Source organism: Nomascus leucogenys, chromosome 16 (assembly GCF_006542625.1).
Source record: "Nomascus leucogenys isolate Asia chromosome 16, Asia_NLE_v1, whole genome shotgun sequence".
Taxonomy (NCBI): domain Eukaryota; kingdom Metazoa; phylum Chordata; class Mammalia; order Primates; family Hylobatidae; genus Nomascus; species Nomascus leucogenys.
The window spans coordinates 52116811-52143883 of record NC_044396.1 but is presented as its reverse complement, the minus strand read 5'-3'; the positions used below and the strand labels follow the sequence as shown (position 1 = coordinate 52143883).

The window sequence follows — 27073 nt, the reverse complement described above, 5'->3', positions numbered from 1 at the left end:
CCCACCTTGGCCTCCCAAAATGCTGGGATTACAGGCGTGAGCCACTGCACCTGGCCTCCATTCGCTCTTATGCTTTTCTTTATGTCTTCCACAGCATTGGATACCAGATGGAAAGACTTAATGGCGGAAAGGGATAATTAGCAACAGTCTTAAGAACTCTGCAGCTCAATTTGGTAGGGCAGGTAGTCTGTTGGGTCTCCAGAAGACTAATAGCCAGCTTTTTAGTCCTAGTGTATTCTTGCCTCTTGTTGCCAAAAAAAAGTATTTCAAGCCACTTTGGAAAGTAACACAAATGTGTTAGAAATGTTGTGAACATAAAGGAAAAAACAGAGGCACATAAACTCAAATTTACCATAATAATATTTAGTGCTTCCTCAGATTTTTGTAATCTGAGAAAAATTGACTAATTACTGATGAAGAAATTGGAAACCAAAAGGAAAAACAAAGTCTTTTGAATAGATGCATTGCTTCGTGTTAAGTAGTTTTACCCATATTTTCAAGAAAAATATCACGTGGGCTTATTTGCCTTCTCTTAGTTTTTAAAAAATGCCTATTTTGAGGTGTCTGCTAACCATTGTGGCTTCTCTCAACATCCTCTCCCTTCTTTCCTCTTCTCCTTCAGTATCTTTTTGCCACATACGTTGCTCCTTCTGCCACTCTTGACATTGGACTCCAACAGGAAAAGAAAAAAGAAATTTATATGAAAATACAGCCACCATTTGAAGACCTTTTTGACACAGCAGAGGAATATATCCTTCTCCTCCTTCTTGAGCCATGGACAAAGATGGTAAAATCGGACCAAATTGCTTATAAAAAGGTACCGTGCCACCGATAAATTGAGTGTGAAACCATTCAGGTTTACTACAATACTCACGCCTGTTATCCCAGCACTTTGGGAGGCCGAGGCGGGTGGATCACCTGAGGTCAGGAGTTCAAGACCAGCCTAGCCAACGTGGTGAAAACCCATCTCTACTAAAAATACAAAAATTAGCCAGGCGTGGTGGTGGGCGCCTGTAATCCCAGCTACTTGGGAGTCTGAGGCAGGAGAATTGCTTGAACCTGGGAGGCAGAGGTTGCAGTGAGCCAAGATCGCACCATTGCACTCCAGCCTGGATGCCAAGAGCAAAACTCGGTCTAAAAAAAAAAAATAAATAAATAAATAAATAAAAATAAAAATAAAAAATTATTAGGTTTACTGCTGATGATAAGCAGCATTGTTAACTCGTAAGAGAAAAACTGAAGAAGGTCTCACATGGCCCTAAGATTTAGAGTTAAGATTTGGGTAGCCTCAAAATTTGGGCAGGGAAAGTATTTACCCACTTGATTTTTTTTTTTTTTTTTTGAGACAGAGTCTCGCTCTGTCACCCAGGCTGGAGTGCAGTGGCATCACTTGATTTTTTTTTTTTTTTTTTTTGTGCCGGTTTTCTTATTGTTGCCTAACGAAAGACTTTATGTCATTTTTTGCTGTCCATACAAGTATGTCAGAGTAGAGAAATCTGAGTTTTGGTTTCGTGTGAATAAGTAAATATGCCCTTCTTGCTACTTTTCAGCAGTGGCCTGAATTTTTATTAACAGAAAAGCCTATTTCATTTTATGCTAAATGAGTTTCAGTTAATATAACACCTATGGAAAACATAAACGTTTCATATGTATTGTGGAAAGCAGATCCTCTGACTTCGGTACTTCTATTAAAGTACCCCCAGATGTTCGTCAGGTCAGACTGCTTGACTGGATACAAGTTTCCACATGTCTTTTGTCATCCTGAAAGAGGTCATTTTAAGCCTCAATGCTTGAATATTTTCACTATTTTATTAATGGGTGGAGGCAGTTTATTTAAATATTTACTTTGAATCATAAATTAAAACCATCTATGTATACTTTTTATATTAAGTTAATGCATGTACTGTGTACCTGAGGTCATTTCAGGTGGAACTCTGCTGTCTTTGCATTGTTATTCTTTGTTCATATCTCCTCAACAACTTCTTAGATCGTTATACAAAATTAATACCAAAACACCTTGGATAGAGTTACCTTATTGGATAGTGACTGAAACAACTGTTATAATTTACTAAGTTCAATGACCAAAATAATTAGATTTCTCTTTGTCCTGAAAAATTAGCCTAGTATCCTTTTTATCATAAAAATGCATTTATTACAGTAGGAAAATTTGGATATCGGATGAAGTTTTAGAAAATTCTCTCCAGTCATTATTTTAAATATAGTGTATGCCATAGAGGATGCAATGGTTTAAAAAAAAAAAAAGGTTTGGAATTATAACTAACTTCCCTAAACCAAAAAGGTTTGGCATTAGTCATGATTCTTATAAAATGGATGAAACAAATCGTACAGTTTTTAGTAGGAGGAAAAATAAATCTCTCTTAGTTCCAGAAACTTCCTTCTGGAAGTATGAGGACTTATCTAAAAGCTCAGCTGACTGTATTCTGTAGACTCTTTCCCAAAAAGAATAACTCAGCAGACTACCAAAGCTAGCTATTAAATACAGAAAGTTCTCAGGCAGCTCTTCAGCCAAGTTGGTTTTCCCCTGCAATAGAGAAATAGAAAATGGTCTTGTTCTCCTGACTATATGAAATAGTACATTACAAACTCTGAAGCCAGAGACCTGCTATGAGGTTTTATTTGATGATTGACGGTCTCCTCTCTTACTCTACAGCATTAAAGCCTTTGCTCACATACTAATAACAACATGGAGTCTGATCATTTCTTGTTCTGTGAATTATTTTGTTCCTAAAGCTAGTGGCATCTGCTTTCATGACTATTGTCAAGTTATATTGAATAGAAGCTGGAAATGTGACTAATATATTTGCATCATTTGTAAGTTTATATTCCTCCAGAAAGGAGGAATGATCTTTGGTGGCACTATATCATTACATAGAAATGTATGCATTTTTTATTGCATCCTTTTCAAGTGTGATCCTGCTGTAGCTAATCTTTTAAACTATGTTATCTTCCTGCTTTTGCTTTGAAAATAATTTCCTTTATTGGCAACTGTATTTGTTTTTCAGCCCACTGTTACTAGCAAATTGTACATTCTCTTGATGTCACAAGCTTTATTTATTTTTTTTAGGTAGAGCTGGTGGAAGAAACTCGACAGTTAGACTCCACATACTTCAGAAAGCTACAGGCTTTGCATAAAGAGACATTTTCCAAGAAAGCTGAGGTAAGGCAACTTTCTACTTAGAAAAATAAACTTTTTATCCTGGAGAGGGTTACCACTTTATGTATTGGGCAGGGGGAGATTGTAGAGTGAGGAGATCATATATTATAGAGTAGTGGATAGGCAGTTTCATTTTTCTGCTGTTCCTTTGCTTAGCATGCTGCATTTGACAGGTGTTACATTTTATTGACATATTTGACAAGGGAGCCAGAAAAACAAAGCAGATGAGGTATTTGATAGGGAGCCAGGCCACTCATTTGCCTTGGCTAAGACCAGACATTGGAACCTTCAACTGTGTTATATTCCTTTGAATGTTATCAGTTATTTTCTATATGGCAGCTGCTCTTTCTATTTGTTGTCAGGTTACAAAACAGTTAAGTTTTCTAAACAGAAAAGAAACTGTTGTGTGACAGCAATAGGGAAAACAATAAAGAAAAAGTATAGGAAGGAATTGAGGAAGACGGTAAAAAGATCATAAGATTGATTAGGATATTAAAGTGTTATTTTGATTCATAAAGTTGAATCTTTTGGATTGGCTAAGTAAACATAATAAATCCTTAAAGTCATAAAATTAATTTTGTGCATCTACATAAAAATGACAGTTAATTGACCTGGAAAGTGTTTAAGGTATATTAAAATTTTTGGAACAGAAACACTGGTATGGTATTATCTTCTTTATGTAAAATTGTATATGTATTTCTGCATTTATCCATATGTATAAAAAGAAATATCTGAAAAGACACTCACCAAAATATTAAAGATAGTTAACTCTGAGTGGTAAAGTTTCAGGTGATTTTTTTTAAACTTTCTTCTTTGTACATATCTGAAATTTTTATTCTTATCCAGAAGTTCTCTATTTGATACACTACTACTAGCTTACAAAGGATACATAAAAATCCATAAAGGTAGCATGATATAAGGTTGTATTGTAAACTCTATGAACTAAACTTTATAACACTATCCACAATCCTTCTACATAAGGAAAATTAATTTTTAAAACATTGGTAGCTTATCTCATGAATCCTTTACAAAAACAAATAGGGAGATGAATTAGTTATGTAAGGAATTATATAAGGAAGGGCCTTACAAAGAATAAGCCTCTTTTCCCCTTTGCCCTTTCATGCTTGTAAACTGTTCACAAAACATCAGAGGTCATAAAATTACCTAAAAATTAACTTTTATATGAAGGTGATTATATTTATATTATATTTTAATATTATATTTGAAGGACGTATTATTAGATACGTAGCTTGTATTACTCTATAACTTTTAAAAATTATGTTATAAAAGAATGTCTTATGTTTATGCTACATTATTAAGAAAAAGAACCGGGTCACAAAACTATAAATAGGTGCATAATCCTATCTTTATATTTTGAAACTACATCAGACGTTGTAAATCTCTTCATGAATTCAATCTGCTGAGCTATGCAACCATCATAGTATCTAATCTTCACTTTTTATTTTTTGTTTTTATTTTTATACTTTTCTTCATTTTTTTATAAACTACGTATATATATATATAAGTAAGACTGGAAGGATGTATTAAAAATGTTAATGGTGGTTATCTTTGAATGGTAGTATTATGCATGATTTTTATTTTCTTGTTACAAAAGACATTTTACTTCTATACTTAGAAAAATAAAGTTAATAATTTACAAGCAAGTGCTTTGTATAGTAGATATTTACTAAATATTTATGAAAAGAAGGGAATGGAATGAAAATAAGCAGAACAGAATTTGATATGTTAGAATCTGAACCAGATTCTTTATCCAGGTTGTTAGAATCTGAACCAGATTCTAAAGTGTTTACGCACTCTGCCATTGAATTATTAAATGGCTTTGGCCTAATGGTTGATTTTTCTTTCAGTTTCTGTACTTAAAATTGTAAACAATTTGTTGTGTTTAAGAGATTTTTTTCTGAAAATTACTATTTCACTAGGACACCACTTGTGAAATTGGAACTGGCATTTTATCACTCTCTAACATCTCTAAACAAACAGAATATTGGGATAATGTTCCTGCAGAATACAAGCATTTTAAGTTTAGTGATCTGCTTAACAACAAACTGGAGTTTGAACATTTCCATCAGTTTCTTGAGACTCATTCTTCAAGGTGAGGGGCATAACCATGTATTTCTCACTGAAAACATTTTTCTAAGCTACTAGTTTTGATTCAACGTATTATAAAAGTGATTTGGTGCTATAACAGATTTTACTCATGTCAATAAAAACTGACAAACATGATTATCTGAAATCTGTATGGGTAACTTTTTAAAGATGGGGTACATTTTGATTGTAGCAACCTCCACATCGTTCTTTTAAGTGGTTACACAATGTTGGTACTTTTAGCATTGGCTAAGTTAAAATACCAGTGTGCTTTATTTTTTCTCTTTTCTACTGTTTCTTTCTTTTATATTTCTCTAGACTGGTATTTTAATTACTATTTCCGGAATGTGTCCTTTTTATATTTCATTGAGATATTGAAATTATAATATTTTATAATTTTTATTAACCGATTTATAAATGAAACATTGTAGTTTTACCCAGAATCTTGGAACCTTATAACATATTTATCTAATATAAACTGAAGCGTTCAATATATTTTTTCCTATTAATATTCTCCCTAGTTAACAGAAACTGGTTAGATCTGGGAGCCAAATTTCACTGTATATGGTTTCCTTTTATTGTAATGAGGATTTTTCTATCTTTTTATTTTTTATTAATTTTTTTAATTTTTGTGGCTACATAGTACATGTATATATTTATGGGGTACATGAGATGTTCTGATACAGGCATGCAGTGTGAAATAAGCACATCATGGAGAATGGGGTGTCCATTCCCTCAAGCATTTATCCTTTGAGTTACAAACAATCCAGTTATACTTTAAGTTATTTTAAAATGTACAATTAAGTTATTATTGACTATAGTCATCCTATCGTGCTATCAAATAGTAGGTCTTATTCATTCTTTTTTTTCTTTCTTTTTGAGACAAGGTCTCACTCTGTTGCCCAGGCTGAAGTGGCATGATCCCAGCTCACTGCAGGCTCTGTCTCCTGGGTTCAAGTGATTCTCATGCCTCAGCCTCTGCAGTAGCTGGAATTACAGGCATGTGCCACCACGCCCAGCTAATTTTTGTATTTTTAGTAGAGATGGGATTTTGCCATGTTGGTCAGGCTGGTCTCAAACTCGTGACCTAAAGTGATCTGCCTGCCTGCCTTGGCCTCCCAAAGTGCTGGAATTACAGGTATGAGCCATTGTGCCTGGCCCTTATTCAAGCTTTCTATTTTTTGCTACCCATCAAGATGAGGATTATTCTAAATTTGACCTTTTGTCAAATGACATGACATAGGTGGAAATTTTCTCATTTTTGAAATTGATGAAATTAGTGAAAGAACTCTGAGATCCCACCAATAATGGTGATAGATTTTTTTTTTTCTGATCCGAAAATTCCTTTGTCATCATTCATATATTTAGCTAGGATTAGGAGTTTGATAGAGTCAAGTGAACTAGCCTAGAAGGGGATCAGAGATACAATATTGGGTTCATTATTTCCATGATCTAATGCTATTAGTCAAGATAGCCACTTTCTAAGTTCTGTCAAAACAACAATCAGGTGTTTACTAGAACTTAGAGGAAGAAATATGAAGAGCTATACATTGTTTTTGTTTTCATTTTAGCATGGATCTTATGTGCTGGACAGACATTGAGCAGTTCCGGAGAATAACTTACAGAGATCAAAATCAAAGGAAGGCAAAATCTACATACATTAAAAACAAATACCTTAATAAAAAGTATTTCTTTGGACCCAACAGTCCAGCTTCTCTGTATCAGCAGAACCAGGTATCAACATGCAAACCTATTTTTTAAATTGATGTTTGAAAACCGGTATTGTATTTCTATTTTTGCCAACAACCTGAAAATCTCTTATTTTATTTTCTTTTGCTTATAACTAATGTGTTAAAGACCTTTGATATTTATTTAGGTATTTATCAGCATCTATAAATTAAATGTCTTTAATACTCAAATATTATATAGTATAAAACTGTGTTACTCTAAAAAGTAGTTTATAGAATAAAATAACTTTTATTCACATACTCATTGACTCATTCAACAAATTTGAGTGCCTTCACTATGCCAGACTGTTCTACGTGCTGAAGATAAAGTGGTGAAGAAGATGGACAAGCTCCCTGCACCTGTCAACATGTAGGAAAACAGCTGTTATCAACCATTAAGCTAAATCTCTACCACTTTTCTGTTCTTCTCTGAACTGATATTACTCCAAATAAAATCGATCTTTGAAAATCCTCTTTACTATGGAGCCTTGAGCAAATATTATAAAAGAAAGAAAAGAAAATCCTCCTTACAATTGTATTTTCCCCAGAAACTATTTTTATTGACCAGGACAGTTTGAACATTTTGTTGGACCAAAGTCTTATGGCCTTAATCACAATTTATTAATAACTAAATAACTACAGTGTCATTAGATTGACAGCAAGAACATAAGATTGGGCTGGGCGCGGTGGCTCACGCCTGTAATCCCAGCACTTTGGGAGGCCAAGACAGGTAGATTGTTTGAGGTCAGGAGTTCGAGACCAGCCTGGCCATGGTGAAATCCTGTCTCTACTAAAAATACAAAACTTAGCCAGATGTGGTGGCACACACCTGTAATCCCAGCTACTCGGGAGGCTAAGGCAGGAGAATCCCTTAAACCCAGGAGGCAGAGGTTGCAGTGAGTGGAGATTGTGCCCCTGCACTCCAGCCTGGACAACTGAGTGAGACTGTGTCTCAAAAAAAAAAAAATATATATATATATATGTATGTGTGTATATATATGTATGTATGTGTATATATATGTATGTATGTGTATATATATGTATGTATGTGTATATATATGTATGTATATATATGTATGTATGTGTATATATATATAAAATTGGGATTCAACAGTAGGTTTGTGTTCATGTAACACTGCTCATGAAATATGACTCAATTTTTAACTTTTGAAATATAAATAATTATTATAATTTATTTAGCTTGAAGTTTGTTAATATTACATTCATACCTAAAGATGTAATGTATAGTTTATGATTTTTTTTGTTTGGTAGTTTACAAGAATGCATATTCTAATGGTATATATTAATAAAATACAAATTTCAGATTAATGCTAAATTCAGTAAATTAAAGAAAAACTCAGAGAGGTTCACAAGTAAGGCATACCAAATTTAAAAGCTAGATCTTTGGGGTGCAGGAGAAATTGGCAAAAGTCTTTGGGAGCGAGAGGGAGCAGGAATTCTGGAATTAAGCAACTTTGACAAAAATGCTTTGTCCTTAGTTCCCTGAGATACAAATCTGGGACACATTAGCAAAAGTGGTTGGGTGCCTCAATAAGCACAAGTATGAAATAAACACATGGAAAGCATTTGTTTTCTATTTGGCTTGTGCTACATTGCGTGAGGTTTCATGGTATCTCATGCTACTGTGTGAATCCTCCATAGTACACACAACATGCTGAGAATCTAAGTCAGTGAAAGTCACCCATTGCTATCATAGCAAATGGATGTGCTTACTACAGAGGATTTTCCCCAATGATCCTTCTTTGTCTTTGTCATTACTTTTAAAATGTATTTTATACTTAAGGATGTCTGCATCACATTGTTTTATAAAGATCGTGCTAGTCCAGATTTCAGTTGTGCAGCCAATTTGCTCTTTGATTAGCAAGGTAGTCTTTTTTTTTTCGTTTTTTGTTTTTGTACAGAAAAATATTAGTATTGATATTATTTAATTGATATTAAAGGAGGACTGAGAAGAGGATTTCCTTTTTGTTTTTATATAAAACAATAGTATTAGTAGTGATATTATATTAATATTATTGCTCAAAGGAGAACAAAGAAAAGGGCAGTTGTTCCACTGAGCAATCCAGAAATTTTGAGTGGTATGTACACAGAAACAGGTAGCAACCAGAATGAGTTATGGCAGGAAAAAGCCATTAGTAGCTTGTTGAAGCCAATAATTAAGCAGAAGGAAAATTTAGATCACAAAGAAGTTGTGTTTTACAAATGGTACTTGTTATCTATAAAACATGACCTTTTTCGGCTTCCTGTTGCCTCTGTTTTCTGCTTAGAGGTTGTTGGAAAAGCCCTACATTGCTATCACTACAGCTGCACTGTTCTGGGTGCATAGTGTACTACAGCTGCCTGCCATCATCCTATCTCCAAACCAACATTTGTTGGTAATATACGTATTTATAATATCTGAGTCAAGGTTGTCTTTTAACTAACACATTTTTCTCATCCACAGAAGAAAATTCTTAAATGGATCAATATGACTAGAATCACAGATTCATAGGATATTAGAAAACTAATAGACTAATGTCTTCATTTTTCAGTTGGAGATACTGAGTCCATGGAGGGAAAAAAATGCCATTGCCGTGGCCACACAGGATAAAAATCCCACTTCTGTGTTCTTTTTGATATATCATAAGTAAGCACAAGTCATACATCTAAAACAACCACCACATAAACCACAATTGTCTGTCTGATTTTAGGGGAATTATTGCTCAGTATAGCCAGGAGATGTTATACAGAAAATGAAAATTGGCACCCCTCAGGGTGCAGCAAATGGTTTTGTAGTGAATGAATGAATGAATGACTATTAGTGTTTCTTTTAGAAAGCACCGTGGTTTCTGTTTCCATTTTAATTTTCTTAGGTAATGCATTTAAGTGGTGGCTGGGGGAAGATTCTTCATGAGCAGCTTGATGCACCTGTACTAGTTGAAATCCAGAAGCATGTGCAAAATAGGCTAGAAAATGTATGGCTGCCATTGTTTCTTGCAAGTGAACAGTTTGCAGCACGTCAAAAGATAAAGGTATATAAATTAGTATAATCTTTTGATAGCAGTTGTCGGTACCTCTCAAAACTTCAAATGCGCATACCTGGTGACCCAACCATTGTATTTTTTTTTTTTTTTTTTTTTTTTTTTAAGGAATGGGCTCTCTCTGTCACCCAGTCTGAAGTGCAGTGGTGTGATCCTAGCTCACTGCAGCCTCGAACTCCTGTGCTCAAGCAATACTCCCACCTCAGCCTCCCAAGTAACTGAGACTACGGGCATGCACTACCATGCCAAGCTAATTAAAAAAATTTTTTTTGAAGAGATGGAGTCTTGCTCTGTGCCCAGGCTGGTCTCAAACTCCTAGGCTCAAGCAGTCCTCCTGCCTTGGCCTCCCAAAGTGCTGGGATTACAGGTGTGAGACGCCATGCCAGGCCTTAGTCATTGTACTTCTGTTGAGAGTGGTTTGAAGTATGGAGTCAGCCACGTGTGGTGGCATGCACCTGTAGTCCCAGCTACTTGGAAGGCTGAAGCAGGAGGATTGCTCGAGTCTAGGAGATCGAGGTTACAGTGAGCTATGATCACATCAGTGCACTGTAGCCTGGGTGACAGAGTGAAACCCTGTCTCTAAAATAATAATAATAATTTTTTTTAAAAAAAGCATGGAGTCAAAATTTCCAAGTTTTTGGTTTTTTGTTTCTTTGAGAGTCAGGGGTCACCCTGTTGTCTCAGTGTCCAAACTAGAGTGCAGTGGCTATTCACAAGCACGATCATAGTGCACTACAGCTTTGAACCACTGGGGCTCAATCAATCTTCCTGCCTCAGCCTCTGAGTTGCTGGGACTATAGGAAAGTTCCACAGTGCCCAGCCAAGTTTTAATCTCAACACTGCCACATATTAGTTGTACCACCTTTAAGTTTCATAGGTTGTTTCCTCATTTGAAAAATTGAGTTGGTCATAGTAATTACTTGGTAAGGTTGTTCTGAAAAATGAAGTGAAGTTAACATGTGCTTAGTTTCTTAGAATAGTGCCTGGCACATGGCAAACACTCAAATGTTATCTATTAATATAGTTGTTATTTTTAATATTAAGTCCTCACACAAGTGGACAAGTTTATACAAGGATATTCATTGCAATATCAAATGGGAGAAGAATTAGATAAGTTATGATAATTCTGTACTATGGAAAAATATGCAGATTTCCTTAAATGAGATTAAAAAATAAAAATGAGATTTCCACATGTATTATATGAAAGATGTCATTTATTGAACAAAACAAGCAGGATGCAGAACAATGTATAGAAGATAATCCCATTACATTTACTTACATCTCTGTCTATGCATATCTATCCATCCATCCATCCATCTGTTTATGTTTATGCTTATGGTAGAAAAACACCTAAAAAGATCTGCCTCCTGGGATGGGTTTGGGGCGTGAGGATTTTTACTTTTTATTTTGTAAAGTGAGTTTGTCTTTGCTTTGTCTTGTTTTTATTTTATAAGAAGTATTTCTTTGATAATTTAAAATGTCATTAGCACACCTTGTTTTTAGGTTTCAGGCAAACCTGATCTTTATAAAAATAACACAGGGGTCAGAAAACATGCAATTTTGGACTTTAGTATGCAAAGCCATGTGCCATTAATACTAATCAGGAAGAACCTGAAAAGCTTCGTTCTATATTCAGTTTCTCAAACACTTTGTGGCCTACTTATTTGGAAATATACTTAGTCATTTGAGCTGAGCAACTTATGGAAAACACAGTACAGCTGGGAAGACAGAATTTATAGTATGAAGAAGAAGGATTGACTTTAGGCAAAATGTTTCTGGAAATAAGCTTTGGGAAAACTCAAATCTCCTCATTCTCTTTCTTCAGGCTAACTCCAATTCTCTATCCAAAGCCAAGTAAAAGGACGTCTGGCTTGCTAATATTATTTACCACGTTTCCTCATTATGTTTATCACTGTAATTTTATTGTAATGCATAGTCATTGCTTGACTTAGCATTCTTTGGGTGGCCAGCAAAATAAACTGATTTTGGCAACTTTGAACCAAAGACAAAAAGGAGGGGTGAAGATTGATTCTAAAATGCTGCTGGGGCATCTCACACACTTAAGAGTTGACGTCCAATCTTTAGAAAAGATGTAGGCCAGGACAGCCCTAGGAACCCAGCAAGAATTCTCGGATCTTTCCTCCTGGCTCTGTCTATCAAAAAGACTTAGCCCCAGTGATTCTAGTCCTTATCTCTCTAGATCTGCTTCTGGATCTCTCCGCTATGGACAGGGAGATAGAGTCAATAGCACAGATTTGTTATGAGTGGTTCCCAAGAAAGGGGAAATGATATGAATAGGCAATAACCCCAAGAAATATCTACTGTATTTTCGTGTTGAGTAACTTTTAGTACTCTTTTAAAATTAGTTGTGAAAGCATATGGCTAGAAAATAGCTAAAAAGTCTGAGAAGTCATAATTGTCTTTCCAGCTTCAGTTCCCATGTGAGCTCAAGTGAAACTATCATCATTTGGGGCAGTAACAATCGGGTAGTATTATCTCTATTTTACAGATGAGGATAGAGTGTTCAGAAAAATTTGGTACCTGACCACAGGGCTTCCATTTTTAAGTTTGATCCTCTTTCTCCTAAACTTCACTATCTCTTGTCCAAGTTAACCTTTATCTCATTTTTTTAGCTACTTAATTAGTAAATGATTTCAAACCTTTAGTCTGAATAACTGGAATAAAATAATTGGTTTTGCTTTCAGGTACAGATGAAAGACATAGCAGAAGAGCTCTTACTACAGAAGCCTGAAAAGAAAATCGGGGTCTGGAAGGCAAGTAATGTTTATTATATTTTTCCTCTTGTAAGTTTTGCTCTGTCAAAGTATTGTTTTTCTTTCCCCTTCTTGTTCAAAAATCCTCACTGAAGACACACTGTTTTCTAAACTGACAACTGAGCACTGATACTGTTTTTAATTGGTGAATGGAATTTGGAGGAAAATGTGACTCTATCAGAACTCTGTTCTTTTTTTATATATATACTTTAAGTTGTAGGGTACATGTGCACAACATGCAGGTTTGATACATAGGTATACATGTGCCATGTTGGTTTGCTGCACCCATCAACTCATCATTTACATTAGTTATTTCTCCTAATGCTACCCCTCCCTCAGCCCCCCACCCCACAACAGGCCCCAGTGTGTGGTGTTCCCTGCCCTGTGTCCAAGTGATCCCATTGTTCAATTCCTACCTATGAGTGAGAACATGCAGTGTTTGGTTTTCTGTCCTTGTGATAGTTTGCTGAGAATTATGGTTTCCAGCTTCATCCATGTCCCTGCAAAGGACATGAACTCATCTTTTTTATGGCCTCATAGTATTTCATGGTATATATGTGCCACATTTTCTTAATCCAGTCTGTCATTGATGGACATTTGGGTTAGTTCCAAGTCTTTGCTATTGTGAATAGTGCTGCAATAAACATATGTGCACGTGTCTTTATAGTAGCGTGATTTATAATCCTTTCGGTTGATACCCAGTACTGGGATTGCTGAGTCAAATGGTAATTCTAGTTCTAGATCCTTGAGGAATCGCCACACTGTCTCCCACAATGGTTTAACCAATTTACACTTCCACCAACAGTGTAAAAGCGTTCCTATTTCTCCACATCCTCTCCAGCATCTGTTATTTCCTGACTTTTTAATAATTGCCATTCCAGCTGGCATGAGATGGTATCTCATAGTGGTTTTGATTTGCATTGCTCTGATGACAAGTGATGATGAGCATATTTTCATGTCTGTTGGCTGCATAGATGTCTTCTTTTGAGAAGTGTCTGCTCATATCCTTTGCTCACTTTTTGATGGGGTTGTTTTTTTCTTGTAAATTTGTTTGAGCTCTTCGTAGATTCTGGATATTAGCCCTTTGTCAGATGGACACATTGCAAAAATTTTCTCCCATTTTGTAGGTTGCCTGTTCACTCTGATGGTAGTTTCTTTTGCTGTGCAGAAACTCTTTAGTTTAATTAGATCCCATTTGTCTATTTTGGCTTTTGTTGCCATTGCTTTTGTTGTTTTAGTCATGAAGTCCTTGCCCATGTCTATATCCTGAATGGTATTGCGTATGTTTTCTTCTAGGGTTTTTATGGTTTTAGGTTTAACATTTAAGTCTTTAATCCATCTTGAATTAATTTGTGTATAAGGTGTAAGGAAGGGATCGAGTTTCAGCTTTCTACATATGGCTAGCCAGTTTTCCCAGCACCATTTATTAAATAGGGAATCCTTTCCCCATTTCTTGTTTTTGTCCGGTTTGTCAAAGATCAGATGGTTGTAGATGTGTGGTGTTATTTCTGAGGCCTCTGTTCTGTTCCATTGGTCTATATATCTGTTTTGGTACCAGTACCATGCTGTTTTGGTTACTGTAGACTTGTAGTATAGTTTGAAGTCAGGTAGCGTGATGCCTCCAGCTTTGTTCTTTTTGCTTAGGATTGTCTTGGCAATGAGGGCTCTTTTTTGGTTCCATATGAAGTTTAAAGTAGTTTTTTTCTAATTCTGTGAAGAAAGTCATTGGTAGCTTGATAGGGATGGCATTGAAACTATAAATTACTTTGGGCAGTATGGCCATTTTCACAATATTGATTCCTCCTATCCATGAGCACGGAAAGTTCTTCCATTTGTTTGTGTCCTCTTTTATTTCATTGAGCAGTGGTTTGTAGTTCTCCTTGAAGAGGTCCTTCAGATTCCTTGTAAGTTGGATTCCTAGGTATTTTATTCTCTGTGTAGCAATTGTAAATGGGAATTCACTCATGATTTGGCGCTCTGTCTGTTAATATTGTATAAGAATGCTTGTGATTTTTGCACATGATTTTGTGTCCTGAGACTTTGCTGAAGTTGCTTATCGGCTTAAGGGGATTTTGGGCTGAGATGATGGAGTTTTCTAAATATACAATCATGTCATCTGCAAACAGGGACAATTTGAATTCTTCTTTTCCTAATTGAATACCCTTTATTTCTTTCTCTTGCCTGATTGCCCTGGCCAGAACTTCCAACACTACGTTGAATAGGAGTGGTGAGAGAGGGCATCCTTGTCTTGTGCCAGTTTTCAAAGGGAATGCTTCCAGTTTTTGCCCATTCAGTATGATATTGGCTGTGAGTTTGTCATAAATAACTCTTATTATTTTAAGATACATTCCATCAATGCCTAGTTTATTGAGAGTTTTTAGCATGAAGGGCTGTTGAATTTGTTGAAGGCCTTTTCTGCATCTATTGAGATAATCTGGTTTTTGTCATTGCTTCTGTTTATGTGATGGATTACATTTATTGATTTGCATATGTTGAACCAGGCTTGCATCCCAGGGATGAAGCAGACTTGATTGTGGTGGATAAGCTTTTTGATGTGCTACTGGATTTGATTTGCCAGTATTTTATTGAGGATTTTCGCATCGATATTTATCAGGGATATTGGTCTAAATTTCTCTTTTTTCATTGTGTGTCTGCCAGGCTTTGGTATCAGGATGATGTTGGCCTCATAAAACGAGTTATGGAGGATTCCCTCTTTTTCTATTGATTGGAATAGTTTCAGAAGGAATGGTACCAGCTCCTCTTTGTACCTCTGGTAGAATTTGGCTGTGAATCCGTCTGGTTCTGGACTTTTTTTGATTGGTAGGCTATTAATTATTGCCTCAATTTCAGAGCCTGTTATTGGTCTATTCAGAGATTCAACTTCTTCCTGCTTTAGTCTTGGGAGGGTGTATGTGTCCAGGAATTTATCCATTTCTTCTAGATTTCCTAGTTCATTTGCATAGAGGTGTTTATAGTATTCTCTCGTGGTGGTTTGTATTTCTGTGGAATCAGTGGTGATATCCCCTTTATCATTTTTTATTGCATCTATTTGATTCTTCTCTCTTTTCTTTATTAGTCTTGCTAGCAGTCTATCAATTTTGTTGATCTTTTCAAAAAACTAGCTCTTGGATTCATTGATTTTTTGAAGGGTGTTTTGTGTCTCTATTTCTTTCAGTTCTGCCCTGATCTTAGTTGTTTCTTGCCTTCTGCTAGCTTTTGAATTTGTTTGCTGTTGCTTCTCTAGTTCTTTTAATTGTGATGTTAGGGTGTCAATTTTAGATATTTCCTGCTTTCTCTTGTGGGCATTTAGTGCTATAAATTTCCGTCTACACACTGCTTTAAATGTGTCCCAGAGGTTCTGGTACATTGTGTTTTTGTTCTCATTGATTTCAAAGATCATCTTTATTTCTGCCTTCATTTCGTTATTTACCCAGTAGTCATTCAGGAGCAAGTTGTTCAGTTTCCATGTAGTTGTGCAGTTTTGAGTGAGTTTCTTAATCCTGAGTTCTAATTTGATTGCATTGTGGTCCAAGAGACACTTCGTTGTGATTTCTGTTCTTTTACATTTGTTGAGGAGTGCTTTACTTCCAATTATGTGGTTAATTTTAGAATAAGTGTGATGTGGTGCTGAGAAGAATGTATATTCTGTTGATTTGGGGTGAAGAGTTTTGTAGATATCTATTAGGTCTGCTTGGTGCAGAGCTGAGTTCAGGTCTGGATATCCTTGTTAATTTTCTGTCTCATTGATCTCTCTACTATTCATAGTGGGGTGTTAAAGTCTCCCATATTATTGTGTGGGAGTCTAAGTCTGTTTGTAGGTCACTCAGGACTTGCTTTATCAATCTGGGTGCTCCTGTATTGGGTGCACATATATTTAGGATAGTTAGCTTTTCTTGTTGAATTGATTCCTTTACCATTATGTAATGGCCTTCTTTGTCTCTTTTGATCTTGTTGGTTTAAAGTCTGTTTTATCAGAGACTAGGATTGCAACCCCTGGTTTTTTTTTGCTTTACATTTGCTTGGTAGATCTTCCTCCGTCCCTTTATTTTGAGCCTATGTGTGTCTTTGCATGTGAGATGGGTGTCCTGAATACAGCACACTGATGGGTCTTGACTCTTTATCCAATTTGCCAGTTTGTGTCTTTTAATTCTGGCATTTAGCCCATTTACATTTAAGGTTAATATTGTTGTATATGAATCTGATCCTGTCATTATGATGTTCGCTGGTTATTTTGCCTGTTAATTGATGCCAGTTTCTTCATAGCATCAATGGTCTTTGCTTTTGGCATGTTTTCATGCTGGCTGGTACTGGTGGTTTCTTTCCATGTTTAGTGCTCCCTTCAGGAGCTCTTGTCAGGCAGGCCTGGTGGTGACAAAATTTCTCAGCATTTGCTTGTCTGTAAAGGATTTTATTTCTCCTTCACTTATGAAGCTTAGTTTGGCTGGATATGAAATTCTGGGTTGAAAATTCTTTTCTTTAAAGATGTCGAATATTGGCCCCTAGTCTTTTCTGGCTTGTAGGGTTTCTGCCAAGAGATCTGCTGTTAGTCTGACAGGCTTCCCTTTGTGGGTAACTCGACCTTTCTCTCTGACTGCCCTTAACACTTTTTCCTTCGTTTCAACTTTTGTGAATCTGACAATTGTATCTTGGGGTTGCTCTTCTCGAGGAGTATCTTTCTGTTGTATTCTGTATTTCCTGAACTTGAATGTTGGCCTGCCTTACTGGGTTGGGGAAGTTCTCCTGGATAATATCCTGAAGAGTGTTTTCCAACTTGGGTCCATTCTCCCCATCACTTTCAGGTACACCAATCAAATGTAGATTTGGTCTTTTCACATAGTCCCATATTTCTTGGAGGCTTTGTTCATTTCTTTTTACTCTTTTTTCTCTAACCTTGTCTTCTTGCTTTATTTCATTAATTTGATCTTTAATCACGGATACCCTTCTTCCATTTGATCAAATTGGCTATTGAAGCTTGCGCATGCGTCATGAAGTTCTCGTGCCATGGTTTTCAGCTCCATCAGGTCATTTAAGATCTTCCCTACACTGTCTATTCTAGTTATCCGTTTGTCTAATCTTTTTTCAAGGTTTTTAGCTTCCTTGCGATGGGTTCGAACATCCTCCTTTAGCTCAGAGAAATTTGTTATTACCGACCTTCTGAAGCCTACTTCTGTCAGCTTGTCAAAGTCATTGTCCATCCTGCTTTGTTCCATTGCTGGTGAGGAGCTGTGATCCTTTGGAGGAGAAGAGGTGCTGTGATTTTTAGAATTTTCAGCTTTTCTGCTCTGGTTTCTCCCCATCTTTGTGGTTTTATCTACCTTTGGTCTTTGATGTTGGTGACCTACAGATGGGGTTTTGGTGTAGATGACCTTTTTGTTGATGTTGATGCTATTCCTTTCTGTTTGTTAGTTTTCCTTCTAACTGTCAGGTCCCTTAGCTTCAGGTCTGTTGGAGTTTGTTTGAGTTCCACTCCAGACCCTGTTTGCCTGGGTATCACCAGTGGAGGCTGCAGAAGAGCAAACATTGCTGCCTGATCCTTCTTCTGGAAGCTTCGTCCCAGAGGGGCAGCTGCCTATATGAGGTGTCTGTCAGCCCCTACTGGGAGGTGTCTCCCAGTTAGGCTACATGGGGCTCAGGGACCCACTTGAGGAGGCAGTCTCTCCATTCTCAGAGCTCAAATGCCATGCTGAGAGAACCACTGCTCTCTTCGGACGTTTAAGTCTGCAGAAGTTGTCTGCTGCCTTTTGTTCAGTTATGCCCTGCCCACAGAGATGGAGTCTAGAGGCAGTAGGCCTTGTTGAGCTGCGGTGGGCTTTATTTTCACATCATAGTACAGCAGTTTTCAACATCTGACCCACGTTTCAGTGACTTGCCCAAGAACCAGATGCGTTGTAGAATTCTGATACATCTCTTCAAGAGCCCCCACATTGCATGCCAAGAATGTTGCAGGACTTTTCCTTTGTTCAGCTAAAGACTGGGTTCTTGTCCATCCCATGGCCAGGAAAATTTAGGCTTGGAGACAGTTTAAAGGGTGAATAAAGCTGGGTTTTATTGGGTGAAAAGGCAGGGGGAAAAAAGCGAAACAGGGTTCCTCCGCAAGGCCAGAGTCCCCTGCTAGAGGCCTCCCGTCGGCCCTTGGAATTCAGAACTCTGTTCTTTTTTAAAAAATTATTTTTATTATTAGGGTCTTGCTGTGTTGCCCAGGCTAGCGTGCAGTAGTATGATCATAGCTCATTATCACATCTAACTCCTGGGCTCCAGTGATCCTCCTGCCTTCGCCTCCTGAATAAGGAGCTCTATTCTTAAAGAAATCCTTGACCTGCTCAACCTTGGAAGTGTGTGATTGCCTTAAATATGTATTTTTCTTTATTCTGCATGTCATGGATTTAATGAGACAAGCTGTGCATTCCAACATCTGATAGTTTATTATTGAGAGTAAATTACACAAAAATGAGCAGCATACAGCAGCATCAGCAGGTTAAATCATCTTACCTTATGACTTTTATTTATCTGTCTGTCTATCTGTCTGTCTGTCTATCTATCTATCTATCTATCTATCTATCTATCTATCTATCTATCTAGAGACAGAGTCTTGCTCTGTTGCTCAGGCTGGAATGAAGCGGGACAATCTCAACTCACTGCAACCTCTGCCTCTCAGGTTCAAGCAAGTCTCGTGCCTCAGCCTCCCCAGTAGTTGGGATTACAGGCACGCGCCACCACACCCGGCTTATTTTTTGCATTTTTGGTGTAGATGGGGTTTTGCCATGTTGCCCAGGCTGGTCTTGAACTCCTGAGCTCAGGCAGTCCACCTGTCTTGGCCTCCCAAACTGCTAGGATTACAGGCGTGAGCCACCACACCTGGCACATTATCCCTTCTATTTAAAACTGCATTTTAATCATAACTGTACGCTGCTCTCAGGCATCCTCACAAGGGCACTTTGCCGGCAGGAGCACACATAAAAAATCAAATCAAATTGAAATAGAAATAAAAATATTAAAAGCAAAAAGATAGAATTTTAGCTTTAAAAGAATTAAGATAACTATCATTTTGGTGACTTAAAACCACTACAATATAATACCTGCCTAGAAATGGCCTATTTTACTTTGTAACAAGCATCATAAACATAGTCTTCCTTTTGAGCTTATAAGTTTATGTGTATTTATCCTTCTGCAGGTCCTAATAAAATGTCCAACTAGACCTAGGTGACCCTCTGCTAACTAACAAAAATAGATGTTTATTTGAATATTGGAGGAATGTATGTAACTGTTAATATGCTCTTTTGTGTATTTTCCTCTTGAAAAGAAATAAACTTTTTTAATGTTTGTTTTTTGCTATAATTTTGATTGAAATATTACATAGAATGGAATTATTTTTATATAATTCTTTATTACATATATTTTATTGTTTTGTTTAAATTACAAGTTTTAAATTTCTAAGTTTTAGTATCTTAAGCAGATCTTAAAATATTATTTGCTGAGTGGGTTTTAAATAAACATCCCAGTGTAATACATAGTTGTTCCTATTTGTAGGGCTATAATTTTAATATGGACCATATGGTGGGGGTCTTAACTTTTTGTCCAGAGAACATGACATGTGTCTTACTAAAATAGTGATGGACATCTATTCACTTTATCTGGGTTAACGGCACCACCATTCATCTAGACTGCCTGGAGTTGCCTTCACTTTTCAGTTTCCAATTCAGATGTCATCCTCAAGGCTCTTCTCTGTAAAGGTTTTACTCCTCCAGGCAGAATTAGTTACTCCTTCCTTTGTGTTACCATGGCACTTTTTAAAAATATAACTCTCTAAATACTTAAATTGATGGTCACATATTTGTTTCAAGGAATTTATTTTATGTGTTGCTAAATCCATCTAAATCATTGTCTTTGGAATGATACTTCCTTGCATGATTGTAAGCTAAAAATCAGCTTTGGGGAACTGAAATATTAAAATCTATTTAGTGAATTCAATAAAATCGATTTCTTATGTTTTGAATCTGAAAGGCTAAATAGGGTTGAATATGTGATTTTAAATGGACAAAATTTTAAAAAGTAGATATTTTATGTTTCCAAATTGTAAAGATATAAAATAAATGTTGATAAAAATACCTTTAGGTGTCACTAAAATGCCATGGGTGCTTCTAGCTTTTATGTTATGTAAAGTAAGCCATCAGTCAAAGGAATTTTATTAAAATAATTTATTAATAATCATTATTTGTTATCATTATTTTAAATCATAATTTATTAAAATAACAAAGATGTCTCATCTAAAAATATAATATTTTCAGGATAAAATTATAGTGAAGATCTATAGTAAATTATTTAACTTATAGAATCAATTGATAATTTTTTCTTAAAAAATGAGAAATATATTAAATGTTTAACTACTTTTACTTTTTAAAAGGCAGGAGAATTATTTATTAATATATAACATGTAATAATAAAATAAATAATGTAATAACATATAACATTATGATTACTTTGCTCTGTTTAAGAACAGAACTCATACAATGCACTAAAAAGTAGTTTTTCACCATAATCTCAAGCTGTAATAACTGTTAACATTTTTAAACAATGTAGTCATGCGGTCTAAATCGTCTAGTCATTTCTTTTTCACTCTACCTCCTAAAAATGAAGCCATAAAAATATAAAGGAGACAAAAGAGAAAGGAACAGGTGAAAATGTTGCGAAATTCTATTATAGCCATGCCACGCATTTCAACAGGCAAAATTATAGGAGATAGAAGTTGGTAATTCTTAGCCTAATTAATGAACTAATTTCCCATATTCTCTGTTTTGGACAGCCTGTGGAGAGTAAGTGGATCTCTTCATCTTGTAAAATCATTGCTTTTCGCAAAGCATTATTGAATCCAGTTACTTCAAGACAATTTCAACGTTTTGTGGCTCTAAAAGGAGATTTACTGGAAAATGGTTTACTCTTTTGGCAAGAAGTACAAAAATATAAGGTATTGTATCGGGAGCTGGAGAAAACCACCTGTTTTGAGGAGGAAATGCATTAAAATGTCAGATTTTTAACTAACTTTATGCACAAGATTTGTATAAGGTATCCCAATTTTGCTATCTTCTTCCTACCAGTATATAAATATTGAGATGTTTATTTTCCAATATCTAGATACATTTATTATTATATAGTGAAGAGTAAGAGTGAGCCCTGGAATGATAATACAGGTTGGGCATTCCAAGTCTGAAAATCTGAAACCTGAAATGCTCCAAAATCTGAAACTTTTTGAGTGCCAACGTGATACTTAAACTGGATGCTCCTTGGAGTATTTCAGATTTTGGACTTTTGGATTTGGAATGCTCAGCCAATAGGTATAATACAAATATTCCAAAACCAAAAAAGAATCCAAAATCTAAAACACTTCTGGTCCCAAGCATTTCAGATAAGGGATACTCAACCTGTATTAGGTTTTTTTCAGGTATTAACATACATATGATTTAATGAGAACCTTCCTGAAGAGAGTTGTAACTATATTTCTACATATCAATTATATCTTAAATGTACTGTACATATTTTTTCCTAACAATGTCTATATTTGGTGTATCCATACAACCAAGATCTCTTTGTAAGGATCCCTCCCAGCCGTATTTATAGTAATAGTAATCAAAGATACTGGATTATGGATAAATAAACCAACAGAGAAGAGAAAGTAATTAGAAAGAATTAGAGATGAAAAAGAACAGCCAAATTCTTAACAAAATAAATAAAAGAGAAATGGGTAGGTACAAAGGCAATTTATTTTCAGGGTTAAGTGTTTAATGTAATCATACAGAACCTTTGCATTGAAGAGGAGGAAGGGACTTTCCATATTATGTTGTCTAGACTTGAATAAAGAAATGTTGTCAAGAAATACTGAAAGGTATTTAATCTTTGCTTAAATGCTCCCAGAGGTAGCAGGCTCATTTCCTTGCAAGCAGTCTATTCCATCCCATTGTAAACGTGAGGAATAAAAATTAACAATTTAGGAGCATAATGCTTTCAAATGGCCTATAACTATGTATTATGTGACACTAATACAGTTGTTCAACATATAGTTAGTAGTTGCTCAATAAAATTTATTTCCAAGCTTTTCCAACATACAGTAAAACTGTTTTCTACCCTTTTCTGTTATCAACAGTTTTTGTACTATTCTCAGCTGAGACTGTAACATTAAAAAACAATTTTTTTTTGAAACAGGGTCTCATTTTGTTGCCCAGGCTGGAGTACAGTAGCACAATGACAGCTCACTGCAGCCTTGACCTGCTGGGCTCAAGTGATCTTCCCACCTCAGCCCCCTAAGTAGCTGGGAGTACAGGCATGCACCACCATGCCTGGCTAGTTTTTAATTTTTTTGTAGAGATGGGGTCTCCCTATGATGCCCAGGCTGGTAAAAAAATTTTTTTGAGAAAAGTTTTTTCACAATCTTTCACATGAGCAATATTAAAATATTTTTTTTGAGAATTAGAAAGGAAGTAGAGTGTGTTTTCCATAATAGATAACTTTTTTATTATGGGTGGGCAGAACTATCTTTAAGCTAATATGAATATGAACAAGTCTAACCTTGCTAGGACAAGAGGTAATGAGATAAACTTTGTAAAATAGGTATTTTAAAAACCAACTATAGACTTATACACAGTGAACCCTTAGTTTTATGACTTTCTCCTTTAAGGCTGCCCTTGGTCTCCATTTTAATATCTTTTCTACAATGTAGCATGACAGACTTATGATACTAGGTAGCTATTAAAAAGCATGCTATAGGAGTAAATTTGTTTATATAACAAACATTTATTAAGTATCGAATGTTATTATGCTAAATTGTAGGCGTAAAAAGGTGAATACAACACACTGCCCTCTTTCAGGCAGGAAGACATCCATGAAAACAAATATTAGGAAATAATGTTGATTCTGATCCATGTTCTGACTAGGTATAGTTTTAGCACAGAGGAGAGAATGATGGGGTACGGGGACAATAGGTCAGGGAGGTCTCAGCAAGAGTGATGATACTTGCATTGGACCATGAGGGAGTTTGCCAGTTGGAAGGCATTTATTCCACTTGATAAAGTCTAACCGAGCTAACTCTTATCGGGCTTACTCTTATTAAGTGTTTACTGTGTGCCAGATGTTGTCTTAATGCTTTTCATGTAATAATGAATTTATTCTTCACAAGAATCCCATGAGGTCAAGGATGTCATTCTCATCACTTCATAGATGAAACTAATGCACAGAAAGGCTAAGAAATTCCCGACATCACACAGCTAATTAACTGGTAGAGCTAGACTTTGAATCAGGTCATTCTATTGCTAAAGCCCATGCCCGCAACCACTAAGCTGTGCTGCTTCTCCGTATTGATTGTGGTAATATACAAAGAGATGGCTGGAGTAATCTTAGTCAAACATTACTCGGGATTGTGAAAAGTTGGAAAGAACCCAGTTGTACAACAAGGACATTGGTTACTAACTTATGATATATCTATATAGTAGAACATTCTCTAGCCATTAAAAATGTTCCAGGAGAATAATCAATGATGGGAAAAGATGTTCTGCTCGTTGATCTTTTTTTAAAAACTAGCTACTAAAAATCAGTATGGTTTAATCTAAAGCGTGTGTGTGTGTGTGTGTGTGTGTCCATAAAGAAAAGACTGGAAGGATTTATTTATCCGACAAATATTTATTAAGCACCTACCAAGGGCCAGGCCAAATCCTGAGGATACAACTGTGATCAAAACAGTCTACCCTGTTAGAGCATATAGTATCAGAAGAAGGACAAATGAGTGGTAGACAAGGCAATTATAAGAGTGTGATTAGTGCAACAAGGGAAGAAGCACAGTGTGCTATGGGAATACCTGAGATGGACATCTCTCCTGGACTGAGAGTTACAGAAAGCTTACTAGAGGAAAGTATGCTTAAACTGAGACCTTAATAATAGGCAACAGTTAACTAAGCTAATGGCACAACAGGGCAGAAAAGTTAGAAAAAAAATCAGTTATAATTCTGTCCAAATGCTGTCCTTTTACTCAAAATTATAATTGCATAGCTTCACAAATTTGTTTTATTTCACAAGCCTTATATTCCATAGTTAGGAGGCTAATTGAATAATATAAAATAGGCTTTTTCTTTTCTTTTCTTTTTTTGAGACACCATCTTACTCTGTTGCCCAGGCCGGAGTGCAGTGGTGTGGTAATGACCCGCTGCAGCATCGACCTCCCTGGGCTCAGGTGATCCTCCCACCTAAGCCTCCCCAGTACTGGAACTACAGGCATGCACCACCACACCCAGCTAATATTTTGTATATTTTTGTAGAGACAGAGTTTCACCATGTTGCCCAGGATGGTCTCAAACTCCTGGGCTCAAGCCATCTGCCTGCCTCGGCCTCCCAAATTGTTGGGATTACAGGAATAAGTCACCACACCTGGCCTAAATAGGCTTTATTCTAAGGTGATGCTAAATTGAGTATGAAGTGCTAATTGTCACAATGTAACATTATATTAAGCTTTTTTCACACTTATACCAAATTACATATAAAGTTTTACATGAAAGACATCAGAATTTTTATTTCTTTTATAATATCCATAGTAGAGCTATTACAATGCTCAGCCTATACTGGGTACTTAATAAATGTTGGTTCATTTCTGGGCCTAAAGTGAGAAGTTTCCAAATTTGTTTGCTTTCTGATGATTTGGAAAATAATGTATTTGACAGAGAAATGCCATAATTCAAGCTAAACTACCTCTTTATTTAAAAAAATGATAGTCCTACACCTGTGACTTTAAAACTAGCTCATTTTGGGCAAAGGACATGAACAAATACTTCTCAAAAGGTACATAAATGGCCAAGAAACATGAAGAAATGCTCAGCATCACTAATCATCAGAGAAATGCAAATCAAAACCACAGTGAGATACCATCTCACACCAATCAGAATGGCTATTATTAAACAGTTGGAAAATAACAGCTCCTTCGTGAGGCTGCAGAGAAAAGGGGGCACTTACACACTATTGGTGGGAATGTGAATTAGTCCAGCCACTGTGGAAAGCAGTCTGGAGATTTCTCAAGGAAATTAAAACAGAGCTACCATTTGACCCAGCCTTCCCATTACTGGATGTATACCCCGAGGAGAATAAATAATTCTGCCAAAAAGATAAATGTGCACATATGTTCATCACTGCACTATTCACAATAGTGAAGACATGGAATCAACCCAGGTGCCCATCAGTAGTAGATAGGATAAAGAAAATGTGGTACATAGACACCATGGAATACTACATAGCCATAAAAAATGAAATCATGTCCTTTGCAGCAGTGTGGGTGGAGCTGGAGGCCATTATCCTGAGAGAATTAATGCAGGAAAAGAAAACCAAAAACCATATGTTCTCACTTATAAGTGGGAGCTCAACATTGGGCACACATGGACATAAATATGGGAATAATAGACACTGCTGACTACTAGAACAGGTAGTGAGGGGAGGGTGGGTTGAAAACCTATCTGTTGGGTACTACGCTCACTACCTAAGTGACAGGATCTGTACCCCAAACCTCAGCATCACACAATATTCCCATATAACAAACTTGCACATGTACCCCCTGTGTCTAAAATGTTGACAATTTTTTAAATGGCTCATTTTAATGTATGATCATTAATTTTAGGTTATCTATAAAGAGGATAATATGATAGGGTAACTACACAACATAGATAATAAAAGATATAGAATGGCACACCTGTTGACAACCAGCATGCCCACTACTTTTTGAGCCTAAATCACCTTGGCGTAGAAGCAGGACTGGATGGGAAAGCTTTTATATCCACCTGTAGGCAGAGTTAGGTGCCTATTCTCAATGTTCTCCTAGGATACTATGTATACCTCTATCATAACATTTATTAACTATCCAAAATTGGAGCAACATGTCCTCACACTTCTCCTCCAGTGGAGATTGAACCTTAAAAGGGTAGGGGCTGTGTCTTGAGGCTCAGCTCAGTGTCTGGTATATAACAGGCCCTCATTATATGGTTGTTAAATGAGTCAAAGTAGGTACTAATGTCATTCCTTTGCCTAGAGGAATAAGTGATCAGGATTATATGAAATCTGTATTTATGTAATGTAGATGTATCAAAGTCTTAGGTTCCTCAAATCCAAGAGAAAGAAAATCTATAATTTTTTAAAGACAGCCTTGAAATATCCCATTGCCTTCTTGACCTAAAGTTGAAATATATATATTAATTGAAACACATATTGATACAGTTCTATTAAGTTTTCTAG

General features: G+C 36.1%; 1 protein-coding gene and 1 non-coding gene across 3 annotated transcripts in view; one reads left to right on the top strand and one right to left on the bottom strand.

The window, feature by feature from the left end:
- RGS22 (regulator of G protein signaling 22) overlaps positions 1 to 27073 on the top strand; it is a 159126-nt gene that overhangs the window by 110403 nt on the left and 21650 nt on the right. For both annotated transcript variants that reach the window (XM_003256057.4, XM_003256056.2), the window contains exons 15-21: positions 623 to 817; positions 3086 to 3178; positions 5116 to 5288; positions 6853 to 7015; positions 9882 to 10040; positions 12755 to 12823; positions 21624 to 21785. In XM_003256057.4, the coding sequence (XP_003256105.1) occupies positions 623 to 817; positions 3086 to 3178; positions 5116 to 5288; positions 6853 to 7015; positions 9882 to 10040; positions 12755 to 12823; positions 21624 to 21785 (1014 nt within the window). The remainder of the gene's footprint in view (positions 1 to 622; positions 818 to 3085; positions 3179 to 5115; positions 5289 to 6852; positions 7016 to 9881; positions 10041 to 12754; positions 12824 to 21623; positions 21786 to 27073) is intronic.
- LOC115830734 lies at positions 4554 to 4620 on the bottom strand. The gene has a single exon (XR_004026286.1). It is a non-coding gene; the product is annotated as a small nucleolar RNA SNORD77 (small nucleolar RNA).